Source organism: Perca fluviatilis, chromosome 1, assembly GCF_010015445.1.
Source record: "Perca fluviatilis chromosome 1, GENO_Pfluv_1.0, whole genome shotgun sequence".
NCBI lineage: Eukaryota > Metazoa > Chordata > Actinopteri > Perciformes > Percidae > Perca > Perca fluviatilis.
Window position 1 is genome coordinate 23,811,560 of NC_053112.1, and position 19,471 is coordinate 23,831,030.

A 19,471-nucleotide genomic window follows, 5' to 3' on the forward strand; every position below is an offset into this window, starting at 1 on the left:
ATGTTTTCGTGGTAACCTGTTCTCAACAGAAACCGCTCTTGTTAGAGTGTCCAACGATTTATTAATGTCCTCTCACATGGGTGAATGCTCGGTTTTAGTGCAGCTGGACCTTAGCTTTTGATACAGTGGATCACAACATCTAGCTCGAAAGATTTAAAGGAACACACCTACTTATTGGGATTTTGGCTTATTCACCGTATCCCCCAGAGTTTGATAAGTCCATATCCCTCTCATCTCTGTGCATGTCGTAACTCTGTCTGACGCCCCCACCGCTAGCTTTGCTTTGCACAGATCCTGGGGGTAACCGGCTCCATCTAGCCTACTGCTCCCAATAAGTGACAAAATAACGCCAATATTTTCCTATTTACATGTTGTGATTTGTATAGTCACAATGTGTACAAATAACAAGGTCACATGAGACACAACCATCTTCTAACCATATACAAACTGGGAACTATATTCTCAGAAGGCGATGCACTGCTACTTCTGCTACTTGGGCTGAGTGATTTGCACACAGCACCTGAGAAAGGCTGTGGTGAGGAGCAGAGAGTAACAACGGTGCTTTTCAGGTGTTGCGCTAATACATATATACGCTGTGACTATACAAATCACAACATGTAAATAGTAAATAGCGTTATTTTGTCACTTATGGGGAGCAGTAGGCTAGATGGAGCCGGTTACCTCCAGGATCTGCGCTAAGCAAGGCTAGCGGTGGGGGCGTCAGACAGAGTTACGACATGCACGGAGATGAGAAGGGTATGTATAGACTTATCTAACTCTGGGGGATACGGGAAATAAGCTAAAGTCCCAATAAGTCGGCGTGTTCCTTTAAGCACTGGGTTGGTATCTCAGGGAGCGCCCTGGATTGGTTTAGCCCCTATCTTTCAGATAGAAGTTTTTCTGTGTCACTTGGTCCCTATTGTTCAGAAACTGCTGCCCTTTCCTGTGGGATGCCTCAGGGTTCTGTGTTAGGTCCAATTTTATTTGCATTGTATATGCTTCCCCTGGATCATATAATTAGCCAATATGGACATATCTGTTATCACTTCTATGCAGATGACATGATGCTTAAATGTTTGACTTCCATCAAGGATTGGCTGGCAAACAACTTCCTACAGTTAAATGAAGATAAGACTGAAGTCCTTATTGTTGCTCCGGACACTACAGCTTCCAAAGTTATTCAGCTTTTGGGGTCCCTTTCTTCAGTGATACAGTCCAAACTGAGAAATCTTGGTGTTATATTTGATCATAACATGTATTTTGATCAACATATCAAATCACTGAACCGCACATGTTTCTTTCAATTAAGAAACATTGCCAAACTTAGAACTGTTGTTTCGCATTCTGAGCTTGAGATGGTCATTCATGGTTTTATATCATCTCGGCTTGATTACTGCAACTCCATTTTCACCTGTCTCAGCAAGTCGTCCCAGGACCGTCTACAACTGGTGCAGAACTCTGCTGCAAGGCTGTTGACCAGGTCCAGCAGGATGTCGCTCATCACTCCAATTTTATACTCATTACATTGGTTTCCAATCAAGTTCAGGATCCAATTTAAAGTTCTTGTTCTGACTTATAAAGCTTTGCATGGTCAGGCACCTGTTTATGTCTTTTCTACCTGCTCCATCCGTACACTACTAACAGGTCACTCAGGTCTTTTAACCAGGGATTAATGGTGGTCCCACGGCGCACTCGCTTAAAAACTAAAGGTGACTGTTCCTTTGAAGTGGTGGCTCCAAACCTGTGTAACGCCCTTCCTATTGTCTTATGTTCTGCAGTCTCTGTTGAAGCTTTTAAAAAGCTTGTTTCAATTTGCTTTTGACTCATGTTTGTAACTTTAGGTTTTAATCTTTTAAATGATTTTCATTGGTCTTTCAATTATTTTTTCCTTGCTTATTTTCTGTTGGATCTTACTGTATTTTTACAAATGTTTATCATGTGAAGCACTTTGTGACTTTGTCTGTAAAAGGTGCTATATCAAATAAACTTATTAATATTATTATTATTATTATACTGTATATCCCATGAACAAAAGTCTAACCAGAATATGGCACTAACAAAAACTACTTACATGTAATGAAAAACGCTTCTCTGAATGAAAGCTGTGCCTCAAAAGTGTAAAATCCCTTTCAGCTCAGATTAAGGATTCCAAAATATTAAAATGAAAACGATTGCCCTACTTTTCTAATAATCCAGTGCTTTTGGGGGGGGTCGCTCTTGTGTGTATTCAGAGGTGAATTCTGGATACAAGTCTAACAATTTTACCCATTTTAAAAACAGAACTGCAATAACAAGCACTGATAGTTCACCATCCATTTATTTTCATGGAAGATTAGGAATTAAAAATGTCCGAAAGATCAAAAATATAACACTTTAGAGGACCATAAAACGTTAGAGAGGATATTAGTTATTGATTGTAGGGTTGACCGATATGGCCAAAATCTTCTATCATCATCATCAGATAATTTCATATCTCGATAACAATATATATCACGAAGGATTTAGCATGTTTTCTGGTAATTCAATAAATAAATTGTCCATATGAAATAACCACTTATTTATGTATTATGTATATTCCTGTGTGAATTAAATAATGCTGCTAAAAGTCTTATTCTTTATTTTATAAAGGACAACACACATTAATCAACATGTCTGTAAATGTGCCAGTGTTAGCCAGCCAGCTAATTTTCAACTGTAGTCCTTTGGCCAGATGATTTTAGACCAGAGCAACAGGAAACAGCAATACATTAGTACAGGTTAAACTATACAGAGAGAAGTCAACAAGACACTAGAGCAACAAATAAGCTTTCTCAGTAAGTCATCCACATTCAGTATAAGAAGCCATGCAAGCATCAAAACACAGCCAAGCAACACAGACCCGAGCCATCTTCTTGCACCGTTCAACCATGCAAAGCAGTAACAAGCAGTAATAAAAAGATGAAATAGGCTACATCACACATGAGGGAGGCGTTAATATAGCACAGGTTAATAAGTTGGTAAAATAGTTAAAATACAAATACATTTTTCATACATACCCAAGAAATGCAGGACGGGCTAAATTTGATACCGGGCAAGATATCAAACATGTTAGCAGCAGGTCAGCAGTGATAACAACAATAATATAAAAGTACCAGGAGATTAAAAATGTTCACAAGGCTCTAACAGAAAAGCATGATTGACTAAATGAACGGGACCTGTAAGGGGTCACACAGTCCCCTCTCAGAACAGACCTAGTGGTTCTATTGTAAGAATCTTTTTGCTTAATAAAAGTATTGTGGTGGAGGAGCTTTGCCATTCAGGATCTTGAACATTAGGCAGGTGTTATTGTATTTGATTCGATTTTCCTAAGGATGGCATATTTGTTAAGAATTTTACAATGGTGATAAGTATTGTGTTTTCTGTCTAGCACTTTAAGGGCCTGTTTATACAGAGAGAGAAGGCTTAAGGGTTGTATCTTTTGCTTGCGTCCAGCTTTTCATACAATATAGTAGATGGGGGATGATCACTGAATCCAAATATAATTTTGCTGTTAGGCAGCTTCTTATATACTTAAAATTGGCTAGATTGTATTTAGTTATTCACATTACTTTTTTCACTTGTTTTTTGAAAGACAAGGTGGAGTCAAGGATGATACCGAGATATTTGACATGAGAGACAACTTGAATATTCTCACCACACACAGACTTTGTGATCACAGTCAGATGCGGAGTGTGTCTTTGTAAAGAACATGCAAACAGTTTTCTTTACATTTAGACACAGGTGAGAATTTTCAAGCCATGTAGTTACATTTGCCATTGCTGTGTTAAGTTTAAAAGCTGCTTCTTTTTTGGTTTTTGCATGGACATATAGTATCATCTGCATACATCTGAACTTCACACCCTGTACAAATTGATGGCAAGTCATTTACGTATAAGCTAAATAAGAGAGGTCCTAAGATTGAACCCTGGGGCACACCCATCTCATTGATCATAAAGGGTGATGTTTCACTACCCATCCTTACACATTGAACCCTATCTATAAGATAGGACTTCATCCAATTCAGCATGTTAGAGGAAAAATTTAAATTGACTAATCTAAAAAAAGTGTAGAGTATTTTCTAATTTTATTAAAAACTGCAAGGATCAGAACGTAAAGCATCTTCCAAATGACTTAAATATTGTCATAACACAGTTTGGCCGCTGTTTTTCTTTTTAACACCGCGATAGAAATTATATAAAAAAATATATACGCCCCACCCTAATTAGTTGTATCTGTTTATAGCTGGATTAAAAATATTTTGAAATTGACATTGAGTGAATGTGTCAAAGTTGACTTAAATCTGTGTATATGTATCTGTGTTTTGGCATATTTAATGAAAATATGAGTGACTGGAAAATACAAAGGTCATGAACTGACAGACAAGAAGTAGTGGATTATGCTGCAGATGTGGTTTGAAAGATGACTTCTTTTGATAATTCTTTCCCTTTTGTGATACAGGGTCAATGTGGGAATCCCTTATAATCCAAGTTGCTGCTGTTGTCCTATGTAAAGGGGCAAGCCCTAAACCTTTTCAGTGCCTTCAAGCTACTGGGTAAACGTGTGTCGTATTCTTAGGTAGGGTTTTGTGGCGTGTTCTTTTTAATTTGAAGCATCAGTCAAACTTAAATACACTACACACAACACATTCATCTGGGTTTGCCAGGATGCAAGATTTCATTTCCAGCTGTGTTTTTTTCAGTAGGCTGAACTTGTATTCCTTTGTGTGAATTGTGTTATACTGTTTAGTTTTGTGAGTGTAGTTAGGTACAAACCAAAACAATTCCTTGAAGTGTCCTGTATTACATCATGTCACATAATATCTATGTTGACCCTGGAATGGGAAAGATAAAAAGTTTTGTTCATGAGTGACAACAAGGACAGGCCAAAGCCACCATTCAACTACTCTATAGCTCCATGAAATACAACTAGGTCAAGCTATTTTTATGTATATTTTATTATAACTTACTCGTTTTTAATTTATACTTTAATATAATTCAGGATCATTTTATCAACATTAATTGCTTTTTTAATTTGTTCAAATCTAGGGTAGAAACGCCTGAAGTACTATCATAACAGCGTCTTTAGATGGTCAGTGTTTTAGTCATATGAATTACAGCTTAGCTGACCTGTGCTGTATCTTCTTTATATATCCCACTTTGCAAAAACTCTGATTAATTCTTTATGGCTGAAATTCCCCAGCATGGCAATTTGAAACGAGAATGTCCTTGGCTCTGATCCACAGGGGGGGGATAGTGTATGAAATGAGCACATCCACTGACTCGGCCTACTTCTGATTCTCCAAGACAAGAGAGAGTCTTCACATGAACAGCCAGATAGTAGGAGCACACAGGCTTATATCACACAGCATCCCCTAAACAATATGGCAAAACTGTGTGTGTGTGTGTGTGTGTGTGTGTGTGTGTGTGTGTGTGGGGGGACGGTATTTGTCAGTATAGCAACCTTTCCTTACAATACTGCACGCATGTGCTTTTGTCCCTGTGTTCATTCATATGAGTACCAGCACCTTCTAAACACTGCTCTTTGTTTGCTTGTATGTGCTTTTGTAGAATACTGTAGAAACAGCACCATTTGTGTCCTTGAGTTTGTTTGTATGCATACAATACAAATGTAAAAAAAAGACATGATCAGAGGTTTACAATGTGAGGTTCCATGTGGGTTGCTAGATTTCATGAAAACCATTAACAGGACAGATGCTTGTCGAATCGAGCTGAAGGTCAGTTTGTCTAACCACTCAGCCACCCTAGTGCCATATACAGTAAGTGAGTGTGAAAATACCTAATGTGAAGACTTGTTTGTGCATGGTTATGTACGTATGCGAAGGAGGGCTCCAAACATTTGACCAGTCAATTATGTCAATATTGGAAACTGGACTTTGATTTTACAAGACTCTCACTTATGCAATACCTGCATATAGCAACTATGGTATGGTTAAGATTAGAGAAAAATCGTGGCAATTGCAATTTAAGAGGTGTGGTTATGGTTTGGGTTAGATAACTTAAACAAGCTACAGAAACAAATGTTGGTGCCTTTTGGGGACAATGAAAACAAGCAACACAGAACTGACATTACATTTTAAGTTGATATGGTGAACTTGTTAACAGTTGCCTATTTAACACATCCAGCAGACACAAAGCTAGTGTTCACCAGCTAGTTTGTCTGTCTGAAAACAACAGATGATAATCAGTCCTTCCAGAAAAGGAAAAGAGGTTTTTTGTGATTGTTCCGGGCAAAAATCCTTGATTATGCGGCACGTTTTCTTAAAAAATGCGATGGATTCCCCCAACACCCTGCTTTTCGATGATGTTCACGTCACGTAATTACGTCACTTCATAATGTTGCCATGGCAACGGGAAAATGTATAAGATATATGTGACTTTTTTGCAACGAAAATGCGGGGATTATGAAATCATGCAAGCCCCGCATATTTTGCGCGGAAATCGGCAATTTATGCGGCGGAAGTGCGGCGTATTTGAAAAAATGCGGCCCCCGCATAAATATGCAGACTTTGGCTGATTATGCATTGAATTATGCGATTGCATTAATACCAAATTCCCAAGCCCAACCTCCACAACTTAACATTACACCTCACTACATAATATAGGGCACAATACCTACTGCACTGGATGTACTAAAGGGATACTGCAAAGGAGTGTCTAAAAAAGAAAGTTAACAGAGGACAATGTCCTGCATGTTTGTGTGTGTGTGTGTGTGTGTGTGTGTGTGTGTGTGTCGCGTGCGTGCGTGTGTGTGTGTGTGTGTGTGCGTGCATGCGTGTGTGTGTGTGTGTGTCTAACTATTTGCAGGCTACACATGCCCACCTCTGTGTACTTGCTCTATTTTCAGTCTTACTGCACCTTCCCCGTTTCGCCCTTGACTGACAAGTCCTCTCAGTCGTTACATTCTTTTAATGTATGATGCTACCTGATTAATTTGATCACGTACATCACTGTGTAAAACCAGAGAGACATATCTAAAGGCATCAACCGTCATGAAAGAGATGCTCCTGAAATCCACACACCTGCAGAGTGTGAGTTAAAGTGATGGGGTGGATAATATAGATGCCCTTTGGGAAGCTGTAAAAGACAAATATTAATATAGTCACCAAGATACACTGCGTTTGTTTCTGTGTCCTTGCAGTAACCAGTTGCTGTTACAACCTTTTAATTTGTGGAAAAGTCCACCTCTCATGAGTTTTTAGAGGCGATGCCACTTATGGCCTCACATTATGGAAACTGTACAGTACAATGGGGGATGGCTTTGGGAGGTGGCTTTAGAGGACGTTTAGGGTTTATTTAAGTGACAGTAATAATGATGATAATGAGAAGTAAAAGAAGAAGAGGAAGAAATTACAGTGCCTTAACTTGCTTGGTATGATCTTATTGTTTTGAGCTTTTGATCACAGTGTCAGAGATTAAAAATTGTCAACAGAGTCATGTCATTCTTGCAGTTTGAGATTATTTTCTTGCAAGTGCTGCTTGTCCTCAACACACCTTCTGCACACACATTTTTTGGTCGCCTCAGACAGCATTGAGTTAGACTAGTTACATTATGTGTGTTTAAGTGTGAGCTTGTGGGAGGGGTGTCATTCAGCTATGGGAATTTAATGGTTTGTAGTAATGCCATTTTTAACTGGCCCTTGTTTCCTCTACACTGGAATGTGTACTTTAAAATGTGTATGTGTATATCTGCATATTTCGTCGCTTGTCGTTTCACTCTGTGGATGCAGGGGGTTGCCATGGGAACTATGACATCCGTGACACCATGTGATTTTATTATTCAGTCAGAAAAAAAGAAGACACTTTACTTTGAGTGTTCCGTGCCCTCCACAGCTGTAAACGATTTGTTTGAGTACAGCAAGAGGGTGGACAGCTCTTATAATGCTGTTTCCTTCCACATTTGGCTAAAAAGTATTTGTAAGACATGGATATGTATTTGGAAATTTATATTGGCAAGAGGGATGCAGTTTTTCCTTTGCCACCTACTCTCCTAAGAGTTTATTAAATTCTAAATTTTAAATATGAGAGGCGATAAAATTTACTTTCCTAAAATGTTAAAGAAATAGTTTGACAGTTTGGGAAATATTTACTTTTGTACCAAAGATTAGTTGAGAAGATTGGTACCACTCGCGTGTATGTATGGTAGATATGAGGCTCTAGCAGCTGGTTATCTTAGTTTAGCATAAAGACTGGAAATGGGGACACAGCTAGCCTGGCTCTGTCCAAAGGTAACTAAATCTGACAACAAGAACCCCTGATGCTCACTAACTAACATGTTATATTTTGGTTGTTTAATCCATACAAAAATCTAAGTAAAACAACTAACATGGTTCTATGGGGGATTATATGCTGGACTATTCTTTTTGTCCATCTGAAACTCCAGGAAGTGACTGCGTCTGGTCAAGAAATGAAGTAGGAATTAAACAAAGAAGATAACATGCTAAGTAGTGAGTGTTAGAGGTACTGGTAAGCGGATTGACCAGTATTTAAATACATTTCACATACAATGCAAAATTGAAGGCTTAAAACCTCAATATGCCAGCCGTGAATAACTATGGCCTGGTTTCCATCCAAATGAAACACAAATTGTAACCGAATATTCAGAAAATCAGCAAAAGAAAATGTGAATTTATGTGCCTTTCCATCCTGTTAAGCGAATATTGGGATTTAGTTCATCGAGATATCGTGCCATTTAACCACTGCAGAAGATGAGGCTGCAATGAGATGACATGTTTAAAAGAGCGCCAGTCAACCCCCAAATGATGGGGAAAAATTAAGAACATGATGAAATGTGCACCAAAACAGGTGGCTGGAAACGCACCCTATTATGTACAGTATTCCACACTAAGTACAGACCTACTGTATGTGGCAATGCCTGAGGGAAATTTCCCAGTGTCTGACAATCCACTGGTGCCATTGTAGCATTTCTTAACATGTACAAACACACATCAATACATGTATATATATGTACAGAAACATTCACTGTCTTTGTTTTAGCAGAACATTTGTTAAAGGTAAACCCATGCCACACACACACACACACACACACACACACACACACACACACACACACACACACACACACACACAGCCAAATGCTGCTGGTGAGCTTGCACCTGAGCCTCTGACCCACATAAGGCCATGTGCAGAATGCGTTCCACTTTTCCACTTGACGCATCATTAACCCGCTGTCTACTGTCCACAGGGCTGAGCCGGATTGTGATCTCAGCTCACCTGAGCTGTCATTGTTATTATTGTCATCATACACAAACACCAAAACACTGACATTGTACTTTCATGTCTTTTTTTTCCCCTCCTGCTTTGACTTTCCGTGTTCCAATAAAACACACACACACACACACACACACACACACACACACACACACACACACACACACACACACACACACACACACACACACACACACACACACACACACACACACACACACACACACACTCTCAGAGAGCCTATAGTGTCTTCCAGTATCAAAGTGGTTTTGTGGGGTGCACAGTAGCTCCCATTCTAGCCACTGTGTTGCCTCAGACTCTGACACACATACAGTACCTCATTCTCTGTCTCCCTTACTCCTTCCCTTACTCTCTCTGCATCTGTCTCTCTCTCATACACATGCTGGCTCTTTTCTGCTTTCTATCTCCTCTCCAGCTGTCTCATTCTCTTATTCCCTCTTCCCACTCTTTTCTCCCTCCTCCTATTTGCCTTTCCTTTTCTTTCTCTCTCTTACATGCATACAGATGGACACACACATTCTCTCTCTCCTTCTCTCTCTCTTCTATCTTTGTATCCACCAGCAACAGCCTCCCTCACCAAGCCTGTGGATCCCTTCACTTGACTAATTAGCCTTGAAGTGCTGTTGAAGATCATCATATTTAGCTTAGCGACCTAGCGGCAGAGTGCAGACAGATATAGACTAGGCTGGCTGGAGGCTGGGTGCCTGGCAGTGGGCAAGCTCTCTATCTCTCTCTCTCTATTCTCACTCAGTGCCGCGGGCTTCTCAGTGGCGGAGCGGCGGAAGTGAGGGGTGGTTTTGCTTTGAAAGAGACAAAAAGGGGAAAAGAGAAAGAAGCAGAGCCGAGACCACAACGCAACCACAGAATGGCAGTCTGCTGCAGGAGCAAATCCTCCTAGAGACGGAGACTCGGAGGAGGTAGCGGTCACTGGGAAGCAGCACTGTTTCCAGCATACAGAGATTTAAGGTGAGAGTTTTTCTAACCAGTAACCAGTTTTTCTAACCTTTTTCTTATTTATTTATTTTTTTTACTGTTTTTCTGGGAAACGTGTGTGTGTGTGTGTGTGTGTGTGTGTGTGTGTGTGCATCTCTCCGACCAACATTGTTGAACCTGAGGTGCAGCAGGAGCAATTATGTGCATGATGTTCTCTCTCTCTCTCTCTCTCTCTCTCTCTCTCTCTCTCTCTGTCTCTCACACACACGCACATGTATCAGCCGTGAAGGAACCACTTGTTGGACAAGTTGACGTGTAATGAATACTGCGATGATGGTCACTTTTGCTTGTGTGTGTGAGTGAGCCTGTGCATACAGGTGTTTTTTTTTTAAATATCAGTCTCTGCAAGCGTGTGTATGCACCAGTGTGTGTGCCAGCGACATAGTGAGTGGGTCTTTTGTTGCCGCGGTGCCAGTGCGGAGCTTAAAGATGCACATCATAGTGAACAACATGGACAGCAACAGAAGAGACAGTCAGTCATGCCAACTTACATTGCTTCTCATTGTGTGTGTGTGTGTGTGTGTGTGTGTGTACACAACCTGTTTTCTCTTTACTTAGCATCAATGAATGCCTTTCACTAATCAAAGCACTTTGTGCTGTACTGAGGCTCGACTATAGTAGAAGCTTGTACTTAAATTGGAGTAGAGGGATAATAGTGGGGGTGGCGCAGTGGATATGGCACATACCTATGGTGTGAGAGATCTGGGTTCAATTCCCACTGCAATACATCAGCTGATGTGTCCCTGAGCAAGACATACAGAGCAATTGTATGTCGCTTTGGCTAAAAGCGTCAGCTAAATGACATGTAATGTAATGTAGTGGGATAGTGTGTCCTATGAAGCAGACAAGCATGAACCACAGCCTGAATAATTAACACACTTAAACACAGCGAGTGCAGTCTGTACTGCTCTGTCACTCAGCTAACATTGCACAATGCATACTGAAATATTGTATGTGTGGTTGTGCAAATTTAAGTTTATTTATTTACTTTATTTATTGTACATACATTTATTTTGAATTTACAGACATTTCAACCATTTGCTGCTATAAACAAGTCTCATGTGAAGCTACAAATAGGGGACTGTGATGATAAATCTCTGATGTGGAACAGAGACAGCCAAGAGGGACTTCATTGCCAGATAATGGAAGTTCAAGGTGAGGTGATTTTGCAGGAATGATTCGATCCCCAACATGAAAATTGCAAGGAACGTTATTCAGTAGCTGGTGTGGAGCTTGCTTTACAATTTGTATACACTTTTTAAAAGGATATCTAAATTTGAATAATTCTTTGAATCTCTGTTTGTTGCTGGTTTAGGAGTCTAGTAATCTTTAATATGTATGTATGTATGTTAAATTGTTCTGTTAGATTAAACTGTTTGAGATGTGACAGGATCTAAGTGAATTTAGGTTACTGGGAGTATTACATCTTTAATGGTTTAGTTATTAATGCATATAAAGTAATTATCCTTTAAACATGTTGCAGCAATACGTAATAGCAGTGTTGTAGTCAAGACCAAGACTTTGAGGGTTTGAGACTGACTCAAGACCAAGACCAGATTTGTGTTAGACAGCCAGAGCTTCTTCTCCTGTCTCCCGCATTCACTTTCTTGGGAGTGTGTGTAAAGGGGGCAGGGAGAGGGGGGTTTACGGTGACACATTTCAAATTAGATATAAGTTGAGTTTCTGGTTACATTCGCAAGTTTTAACACATAGGCATATATCAGACACTGCACAGGCAATTTAGCGAAATCCCTGCAGTTGTGGCCTTGACCGGTCTTGGAATAAAATCCAGAGTCCTCTTCAACTGAGACCGAGACAAGACCGACTAAAAATGCGGTCGAATCCGAAACGAGACCTTCAAAAATTGGTCTTGAGACCAAGACCGGTCTTGAGTACTACAAGACTGCTTAATAGTAAGTACTTTGCATCTTCAGTGAACATGAATTATAATGCTTTGCTTTAAAAGAACTTTGAAGAATTGGATTCATTCCAAGATAAAAAACAAATGTGGTTCCTGTCAATGTTTCTTGTTTCAAATGTATCATTTTACTATATCACTGATGAAGACATGGACGCATTCCAACCTTGTGAAATGGCTTCCTCCCCGCTCACCAAAAACGACCATTGATTGGGGAAAGGGCTGACACAGCAGCGGAGATTTCCCCTCAGGCATAAAGTCAGCAAGATAATTGTTGTCAAGGAGATGGAAAAAATAGGCTCGATAGTTGAGAGGAGAACCAATTGGTGTTTAAATGGATAAATCATATTGAAGACTGCTGAGGGCAGTGGCTTTACGATTGATAAAATCATGATTTCAAAGTTCTTAGAAAAACTGCATTTGCTGTTTGATTCAAAGAGGATATACTTGAAAGCCTTTTGAGGCGTCCCTCAACTGAAAAACAAAAAACTTTGACATTATTCAGCATGTCAGAAAACCCTAAGCATCTCATGAGCTGGCCTTCCTGCAAGAACTTTCCCCACCATCTCTTCTCTGTCTCCTCCTATTCTCACTTTGGGGACCAAAGCTTTTTTCCTCAACTTCTACCTGTTATCCCCTGATTGCTGTTGTTTCCCATTGCTGAGTCTGCTGGCTTTCACCCCACCCTCTTCACTTCTGAAGAGTCTCCGAACGTCTGCATCATGGCTTTGTCTCTCTTATCTCTTTCTGTCAGGTTTTTGTTTTTGATCATCGCTCCTCTGTTTCCACTCTACTTCTCCTCCTTTCAACCTCAACCCCAATTCTTTTGATTGCCTACAGTGTGTGTGTGTGTGTGTGTGTGTGTGTGTGTGTGTGTGCGTGTGCGTGCGCGTGTGTGTTTGTGCGCACGCACCTGTGCATGTGATTGCATTGATTCAGAATGTATCTTTGTGGGCATCTCTGCGTATTAGTGAGTGAGTTTGTGTGTGTTGTGCATGTGTATATGTAGCTGTGCGCATAAAAAATAGGTGCTTTAACCCTGATAAGAGATGATGAGAGGATTCTCTTTTCGTGCTCAAACATAATTATTCATAAAATTTACAACATGGCGCGCACAGGCTATCAGCAGTGATGAAGGTCCCTGGTTTACTAATGGGTGGATATCACATTATGAGCTCCAGCTGTAAGGAGTGTTTATAATGATTGAAGATCTTAATTGGTTAAATGCATGGACTTCTATTGTTTATGGTGAAGGTTTGATATCACACATATTACTGCATTAGATTTTGATTTTGTATTAATAATCTGAATCGACAAAGTGACTAGTAACTACAGCTGTCAGATACATGTCGAAATGTAAAAAGTACAATGTATCCCTCTGAAATGGAGTGAAAGCATAAAGAAGCATAACGTGGAAATACTTAAGTATGAGCAGATGTACTGAGTTACATTTCACCACTGCTTGATTTTAAGGTTAATTATTTGCTGAGATGGGCCTTGAATGTTGGCATTGGACATAATAGCATGCAGGCAAGACACAAATGCTCAAAGAAAAGGAATGAAGGAGATGTGTTCGATTCTGTTGGTTGGTCAACAATATCTCCAGCTGTAACGTCACAACCACTCACGTGTGGGCGTAATAACTGTGCACGGGGCCCTTTAATCTTCTAGTGGAAGTGACGTAGGCAGTAATGAAATCTGAACACAAGTGGTCAGCTAGAGACGTATGAGGTGTGAACGGCTTTGGCTGTCCACTTGTCTTTGGATCACCAAAACACATTTTAAAACAAGTGTAAATAGGATTTAGATACTGAACTTTCAGGTAAAAAAGAAACTCTCACCCTAAGATTTACTCTCAGCCCGACACTGAATATAAAAAGACTATTTGTTCTTCTGGAACTCATACGACTGTTTAGTGACTCATTGTTGTCACAAGGTTATGACTAATTCGAGGTGCCAGTCAGGTCTCTTTCCTTACCAACAAGTCAAGCCAATTATTATCCACAGCCAAACTTACAGTACAGGTTGGCTTGGCATGAGTTTAAGGTTGAATTCTGAATTCTCTTAAAGACCCAGGCTGCCCTCACAGTAAACACTGTATTTATTGTTTATTATTATGAGCACTACATTAAAATGATCAACACAAATTTATTTAAATTTCACATATTTGTCTGTGCTTGAGTGATAATATATTGTTTTGATGTCAAGTTCAAAATTTGCAATTTTAGTTTTTGACAAACATGAAGTAGTTTGTGTTTTACTGCCCAGTAGCTCTGCACCCAGCATATCCTTTCGATTTAAACAGAAATAAGTAAAGTAAAGCTTTGCAATGACTTTTTACCCCACAGATGATTGACAGTCAGCTGTCAGCACAGAGGAGAGCGATGAGGAGCCTTCCTGAAGACAGCGGCCAGCAGAAGACCAGCACCTACATCGTGCCCTGCTTCCTCTTTGTGGAGGTGAGTGTTTGGACACATTTTGTTCAAAAGGGACCAGCATGCAGCACCATGGTTCACCTATTGTGTTCATCAGACTTGACTGTGCTGATATTGTAAAGTTGCAGTGGCGGATCTAGAAAATGTTACATGGGGTGGCAAAGGCGTAGCGAGAGATCTTGCCAGGGTGGCAGGGGAAGACGGTAAATGGGAACCCCCATACGTAAACGCACTGCTATGCCCCGCAACACCCTGCTACGCCCTGAACTGCTACAACTATTATTTCTAGTCATAGTTCCATTATCTTTATTGTTACTATAATTGCCACCGTTCACCATACCAACTGACATAATTATTATGAATCATAATTCTCTATATCTGTATCTCTGTATCCGTCTCTGTGTCCCAACTGGCAGCGGCAGATGGCTGCCTGAGCCTGGGTCTGTCTGAGGTTTCTGCCCAAAAGGAAGTTTTTCCTCGCCACTGTTGCACCAAATGCTTGCTCTTGGGGGAATTGTTGGGCCTTTGTAAATTATAGAGCGTGGTCTAGACCTACTCTATCTGTAAAGTGTCTTGAGAACCAACGATTTGTTACGATTTGATACTATAAATAAAATCGAATTTAGTTGAAATTGAATTACATGGCTTGATCATATTTACTGATACAGACAAATAGAACAGAAAATAGAACAGAATGTGTCTTATTTTATCAGTAATTATGATCAAACAAAAGTCAAACAAATGCTATGATAGAGAAACTGTAAAACATTGTTTATTATGTATATGTAAATATTTACATATCTAACCCTATAACATATACAACCGAATGGAAATAGCCAAAAACTGAACGACAAAAAACATGTCGTGTCAGTCAGTGACACGACATGTTATGCTACTGTACTGCAATTTATATAGAAGGAGAATATAAACAAACCATATGGTCCAGGGGTAACTGCAGGCCTCTTCCTCCCTGTCATCTTCATCTGCCTCCTCCTGATCACTCCCCGCCTCTGTCCCTCTCTCTGAATCTGCAGCCTCCTCACAGTCAATTCTTCCTTTCCCTTTTCTCTTTCACTTATTTCTGCATCTCATTCTGTGGTCTTCTCCTGCTCTGACTCGCCTGGTCTCTCCAGTTTACTGCCTTCTCCTTCTTTATTTCCCCCCTTCTCTTCGTCCTGTACACTACTCAGAATTTTCTTGGCTGGCAGTATCCCCACTTTTACGCTTCAGCTAATATCTCCAGCTACTCTGGCCTGCAAAAGTCAAGATGTGAAAAGCTGTGGTTATCCTTGTATTACATTACACTGTAGGGCCCTGTAGCTAATAAATAGCCTAACAAACATAACATCAGAAGACATTTATTACATGCACACAACAGTTATGTTTAGACTAGCCTTCTTAATCCTGTTGTATTTGTTGTTTTCCCAGTTTGACAGTAAAGGATGTCCCCTGGTTTAATTTGTGGAGCTTTATTACCGTGATATGTGAGAGAAAGTTGATTATGAGTACTCCTTAACTAATCACATACAAATGATCGGTCTCAGCAAGCACTGTGTAGTGTGTTGTAACGTAACGCCACCGAAACAGCGACCCTCTGTAAACGTTATGAATTCAAACATGCCAGTTTGTAATATTTTGTATGCTGTTCTTGTAAAGCGCCCATATTACAAAAAAATCACTTTTTCTGGGATTCAGGGTGTTATGTTGTGTCTCTGGTGCTTCCACACACATACAATCTTTGAAAAAAAAACATCCATGCTGTTTTGAGTGAGATACAGGTTTCTGAATGTGTCCTGTCTTCAATCTCCGGGTGAGCTGTTCAAAATCTGCACGGCTTTCTACGTCACTAGCCGAAACGAGGGGGCTAGGGGGCTAACCGTTAGCATGCTAGCTCGTTCTCGATGGCAAAACACTGCTACAACACATAGAAATTCAGCCTAATCTACAAAATAAATTGTATAAAACTACTTACATGTCCCTTTTCTGCAGGTATTCCACGCAAAGTTGGAAGTGCGCCCTCGTTTAGAAGAAGTCTCCCAGCTAATCCTGCCTTGTACAGGCAGAAGTTGGAGAAAAAGCTAGCTAGCAATTATGACCCTTACCTAGCTACTGCGCATGTGCGACTGCCAACAAAATGTTACAGAAGTTGAGATATCTCACTCTGTAGCTAAAACAGAGACCTGACACAGGGTGAAAAGAGGATCTGCAGCAATGGGCAGTACAACAAAAATATGGTGCTTTTTGAAAATTAAACCATGTAAACCTTTTCTGATACAATCTCAAATTACAATTATGAACCTGAAAATGAGCATAATATGGCCACTTTAAATCTAAAATGAAAACTAATCTAAGGGCAGAATGCTGAATGTTGATGCTAACTCGCCTTTAGCATACATTACATTTATTACAAATTTAACTTTAAATTAAACGTGTTTTTAAACTTCACCTTCAGAGGCTCGGGGGCAGCTCAGTCGCCCCGGTCTTTGCAGGGCCGCCACACCGCAGCAGACTCTCTGTGTTCCAGCCAGACTGTGCAAACGCTTGCTCTGCATGTTTGATGCAGGGATGTAGCTAAGTATTTGAGGGGCAGGGGGCTAAGATCACATCTACAATTATTATTTATTATTAATTAATATAAATTAATTGTTTGTTTCAATGTTTTAAGAAGCTTGTGCACATAGTGGCAGTTTGTTTTTACAAGCACAGTTTTTTTGAACACCAAAGTTAGGGGGGCAGCTGGGGGGACAAGGCCCTACAGTAAAGTTGCATAATATGCTGTGTAGATGCAGGTTGTACATGAAAGTGGGCAGAAATGAAGCGTTAGCTACAGTATATACTGTGTGGAGTCACACAGAGCAAACTGATGGACACACATTGAAAGCACATTTACCATCTTCTGCCTCTGAATGCTCCTCTTCTCTTCTATTTCTTCCCACATCTCTTTATTCCAGCATTTCACATTTCTCATGGCAGATTAACAACAATGAGCTTCAATTGGGAAATTGGATGAATTAGCTACATTTACACAAATGGGTAATTACCCTCAGTCTGTGAATCAATTTGAGATAACATTCAGTGGTCTATCGCTGAGGTATTCCCGCAAAAAAGACCCTCTCAAGTGACCTTTTTGCTCAGTACCTTTTCTCCACTTCTCTGCCCTTCCCCCGACTCTTCTTCTCTCCTTGTAATCCCTAAATGACCTGATGGAGCGCTCATGGCCTCAGCTGCATTTTCTAATTAATTGGCCTAATTAAGAACGGAAACCCAATTAGCCTGTGCTGCCGCTAACACGCTCCAGGCCTGCAGGTCCTTTGAGCTACAGCAACGATAGCTGAATTAGCTGTTTTTATGAAATAAAAAAAAAATAAAAAATTTGAATTCACCCAAAACAATGTGATGTTGCATTCTTATACAGGTTAAAATATTAAAGCTTGAGGTTGGTGGAAAGTCAAATGGTGCCATTGAAAGTTGAATAGATGAGTCAGAGGTTCAGGCTTTGCAACTGTAGATATAGCCCAGAGCCAAACAAGAGAGCTGAGGATAGATATGGACGTTTTTGTGTCCCACCGGTTGAACAAACTTAGGTAAACACAGATCTTGTGAAAACCTGGCCTTGTTTAGGGTTTTTTAAAGTTTCTAGTGTAAACTGTCTTTGGAAAACTGCATCTTTCTTTAGTGTACCTGCTGTAGCACCTCAACTGAATCTCCTGAAGGATTTTGTTCAACCTCGTTCTTCCTCTCTTTTCTTTGTACTCATTCACTCATTCACAACATCCTCTTGAGATCACAGTACAGCTTTTTTTCATCCGCTCTCTGTGCCTCACTAAATACATGAATCCTATGCTCTTTCCACATAACACTCCTCAACAACACACACCTCTGTTACCGCTGCATCTGTTTATAGCACAAATATCTCACAATCCCTGCAGGTCTTAGGCTTTCTTTTCTTTTCTTTCATTGTGCTTTGGTATTGGCTCATTCTCAGCATCCTCTTGAGAACTTGTTATAATGATCTTCCAGCTTTCTAATTTTTTCATAGTGCGTCTATGCTATCTTTAGGCTTATATCTGTCAGTGGTGCTCCTCCCCTCCTCCAGTATTCTCTTTGAGGGTCTCTTGAGTACTGCCCAGTCACTGTTTTTATTCAGATCCTCCACATCACTCCTCTCTCCTTCACTTATTCCCTTGAGTAATTACATCTTTTGCACGATGGATCTCTCCATTATTCCCCTTTACTTGTAAAGCTTCATCTCCTCCTCCCACTCACAAGCCTGTCTGCTATCACAAAGATCTCCTTTCTCCTCATTCGTCCTCTCCAGCTTCATATTCCCTCATGGGTCTCGATCGCTTCTTCGTTGTTTTTTTCATTTCTACCCTCGTTTCTGTTCACCCCTTCCTTTCAGGGCACGTAGACCTTGTCCTCATGCTCACCTCATATCACACAACGGAAGGTAACATGCAGGAGGAGTTATGTGCAGTTGATACTGTCTCTGCTCTTTGCAGTTTCTATACCATTTTGTCACCTTACTGTAATCACCCCTCTCTCCATTGTTTTTGTTTTGTTTAAACAGGGCCAGAGGTGGGGAGATGTAAATCTAAATTGACTTTAATGACTATATATGCGCTTGAATGAATCTGTGTACATTGCAGTAGTTTAATAAAGGGCATTTTTAAATTCAATTCCCCCTTCTAATGTGTTCATACTGAAGCAGCTTGCTGTAGCATAGCTCCCCCCGGAGGGCACTCACTCTTTTGTTGTTACATTAGCATCTCATTACCCAATTTTTTTCCCGATTCAAATGCCCAGTCTTATTTCTTTTTTCTCTCTTGTGATCTTTC

General features: G+C 40.2%; 1 protein-coding gene across 2 annotated transcripts in view; it reads left to right on the top strand.

Annotated features, from left to right (window-relative positions):
- Nucleotides 1–9,652: 9,652 nt before the first annotated feature.
- plppr2b (phospholipid phosphatase related 2b) overlaps nucleotides 9,653–19,471 on the top strand; it is a 50,208-nt gene continuing 40,389 nt past the window's right edge. The window contains exons 1-2 of one of the 2 annotated variants that reach the window (XM_039814944.1): nucleotides 9,653–10,253; nucleotides 14,547–14,657. In XM_039814944.1, coding sequence (XP_039670878.1) covers nucleotides 14,547–14,657 — 111 coding nt within the window. In that variant the 5' untranslated portion in view covers nucleotides 9,653–10,253. The remainder of the gene's footprint in view (nucleotides 10,254–14,546; nucleotides 14,658–19,471) is intronic. The other variant, XM_039814953.1, reaches the window with a different exon arrangement.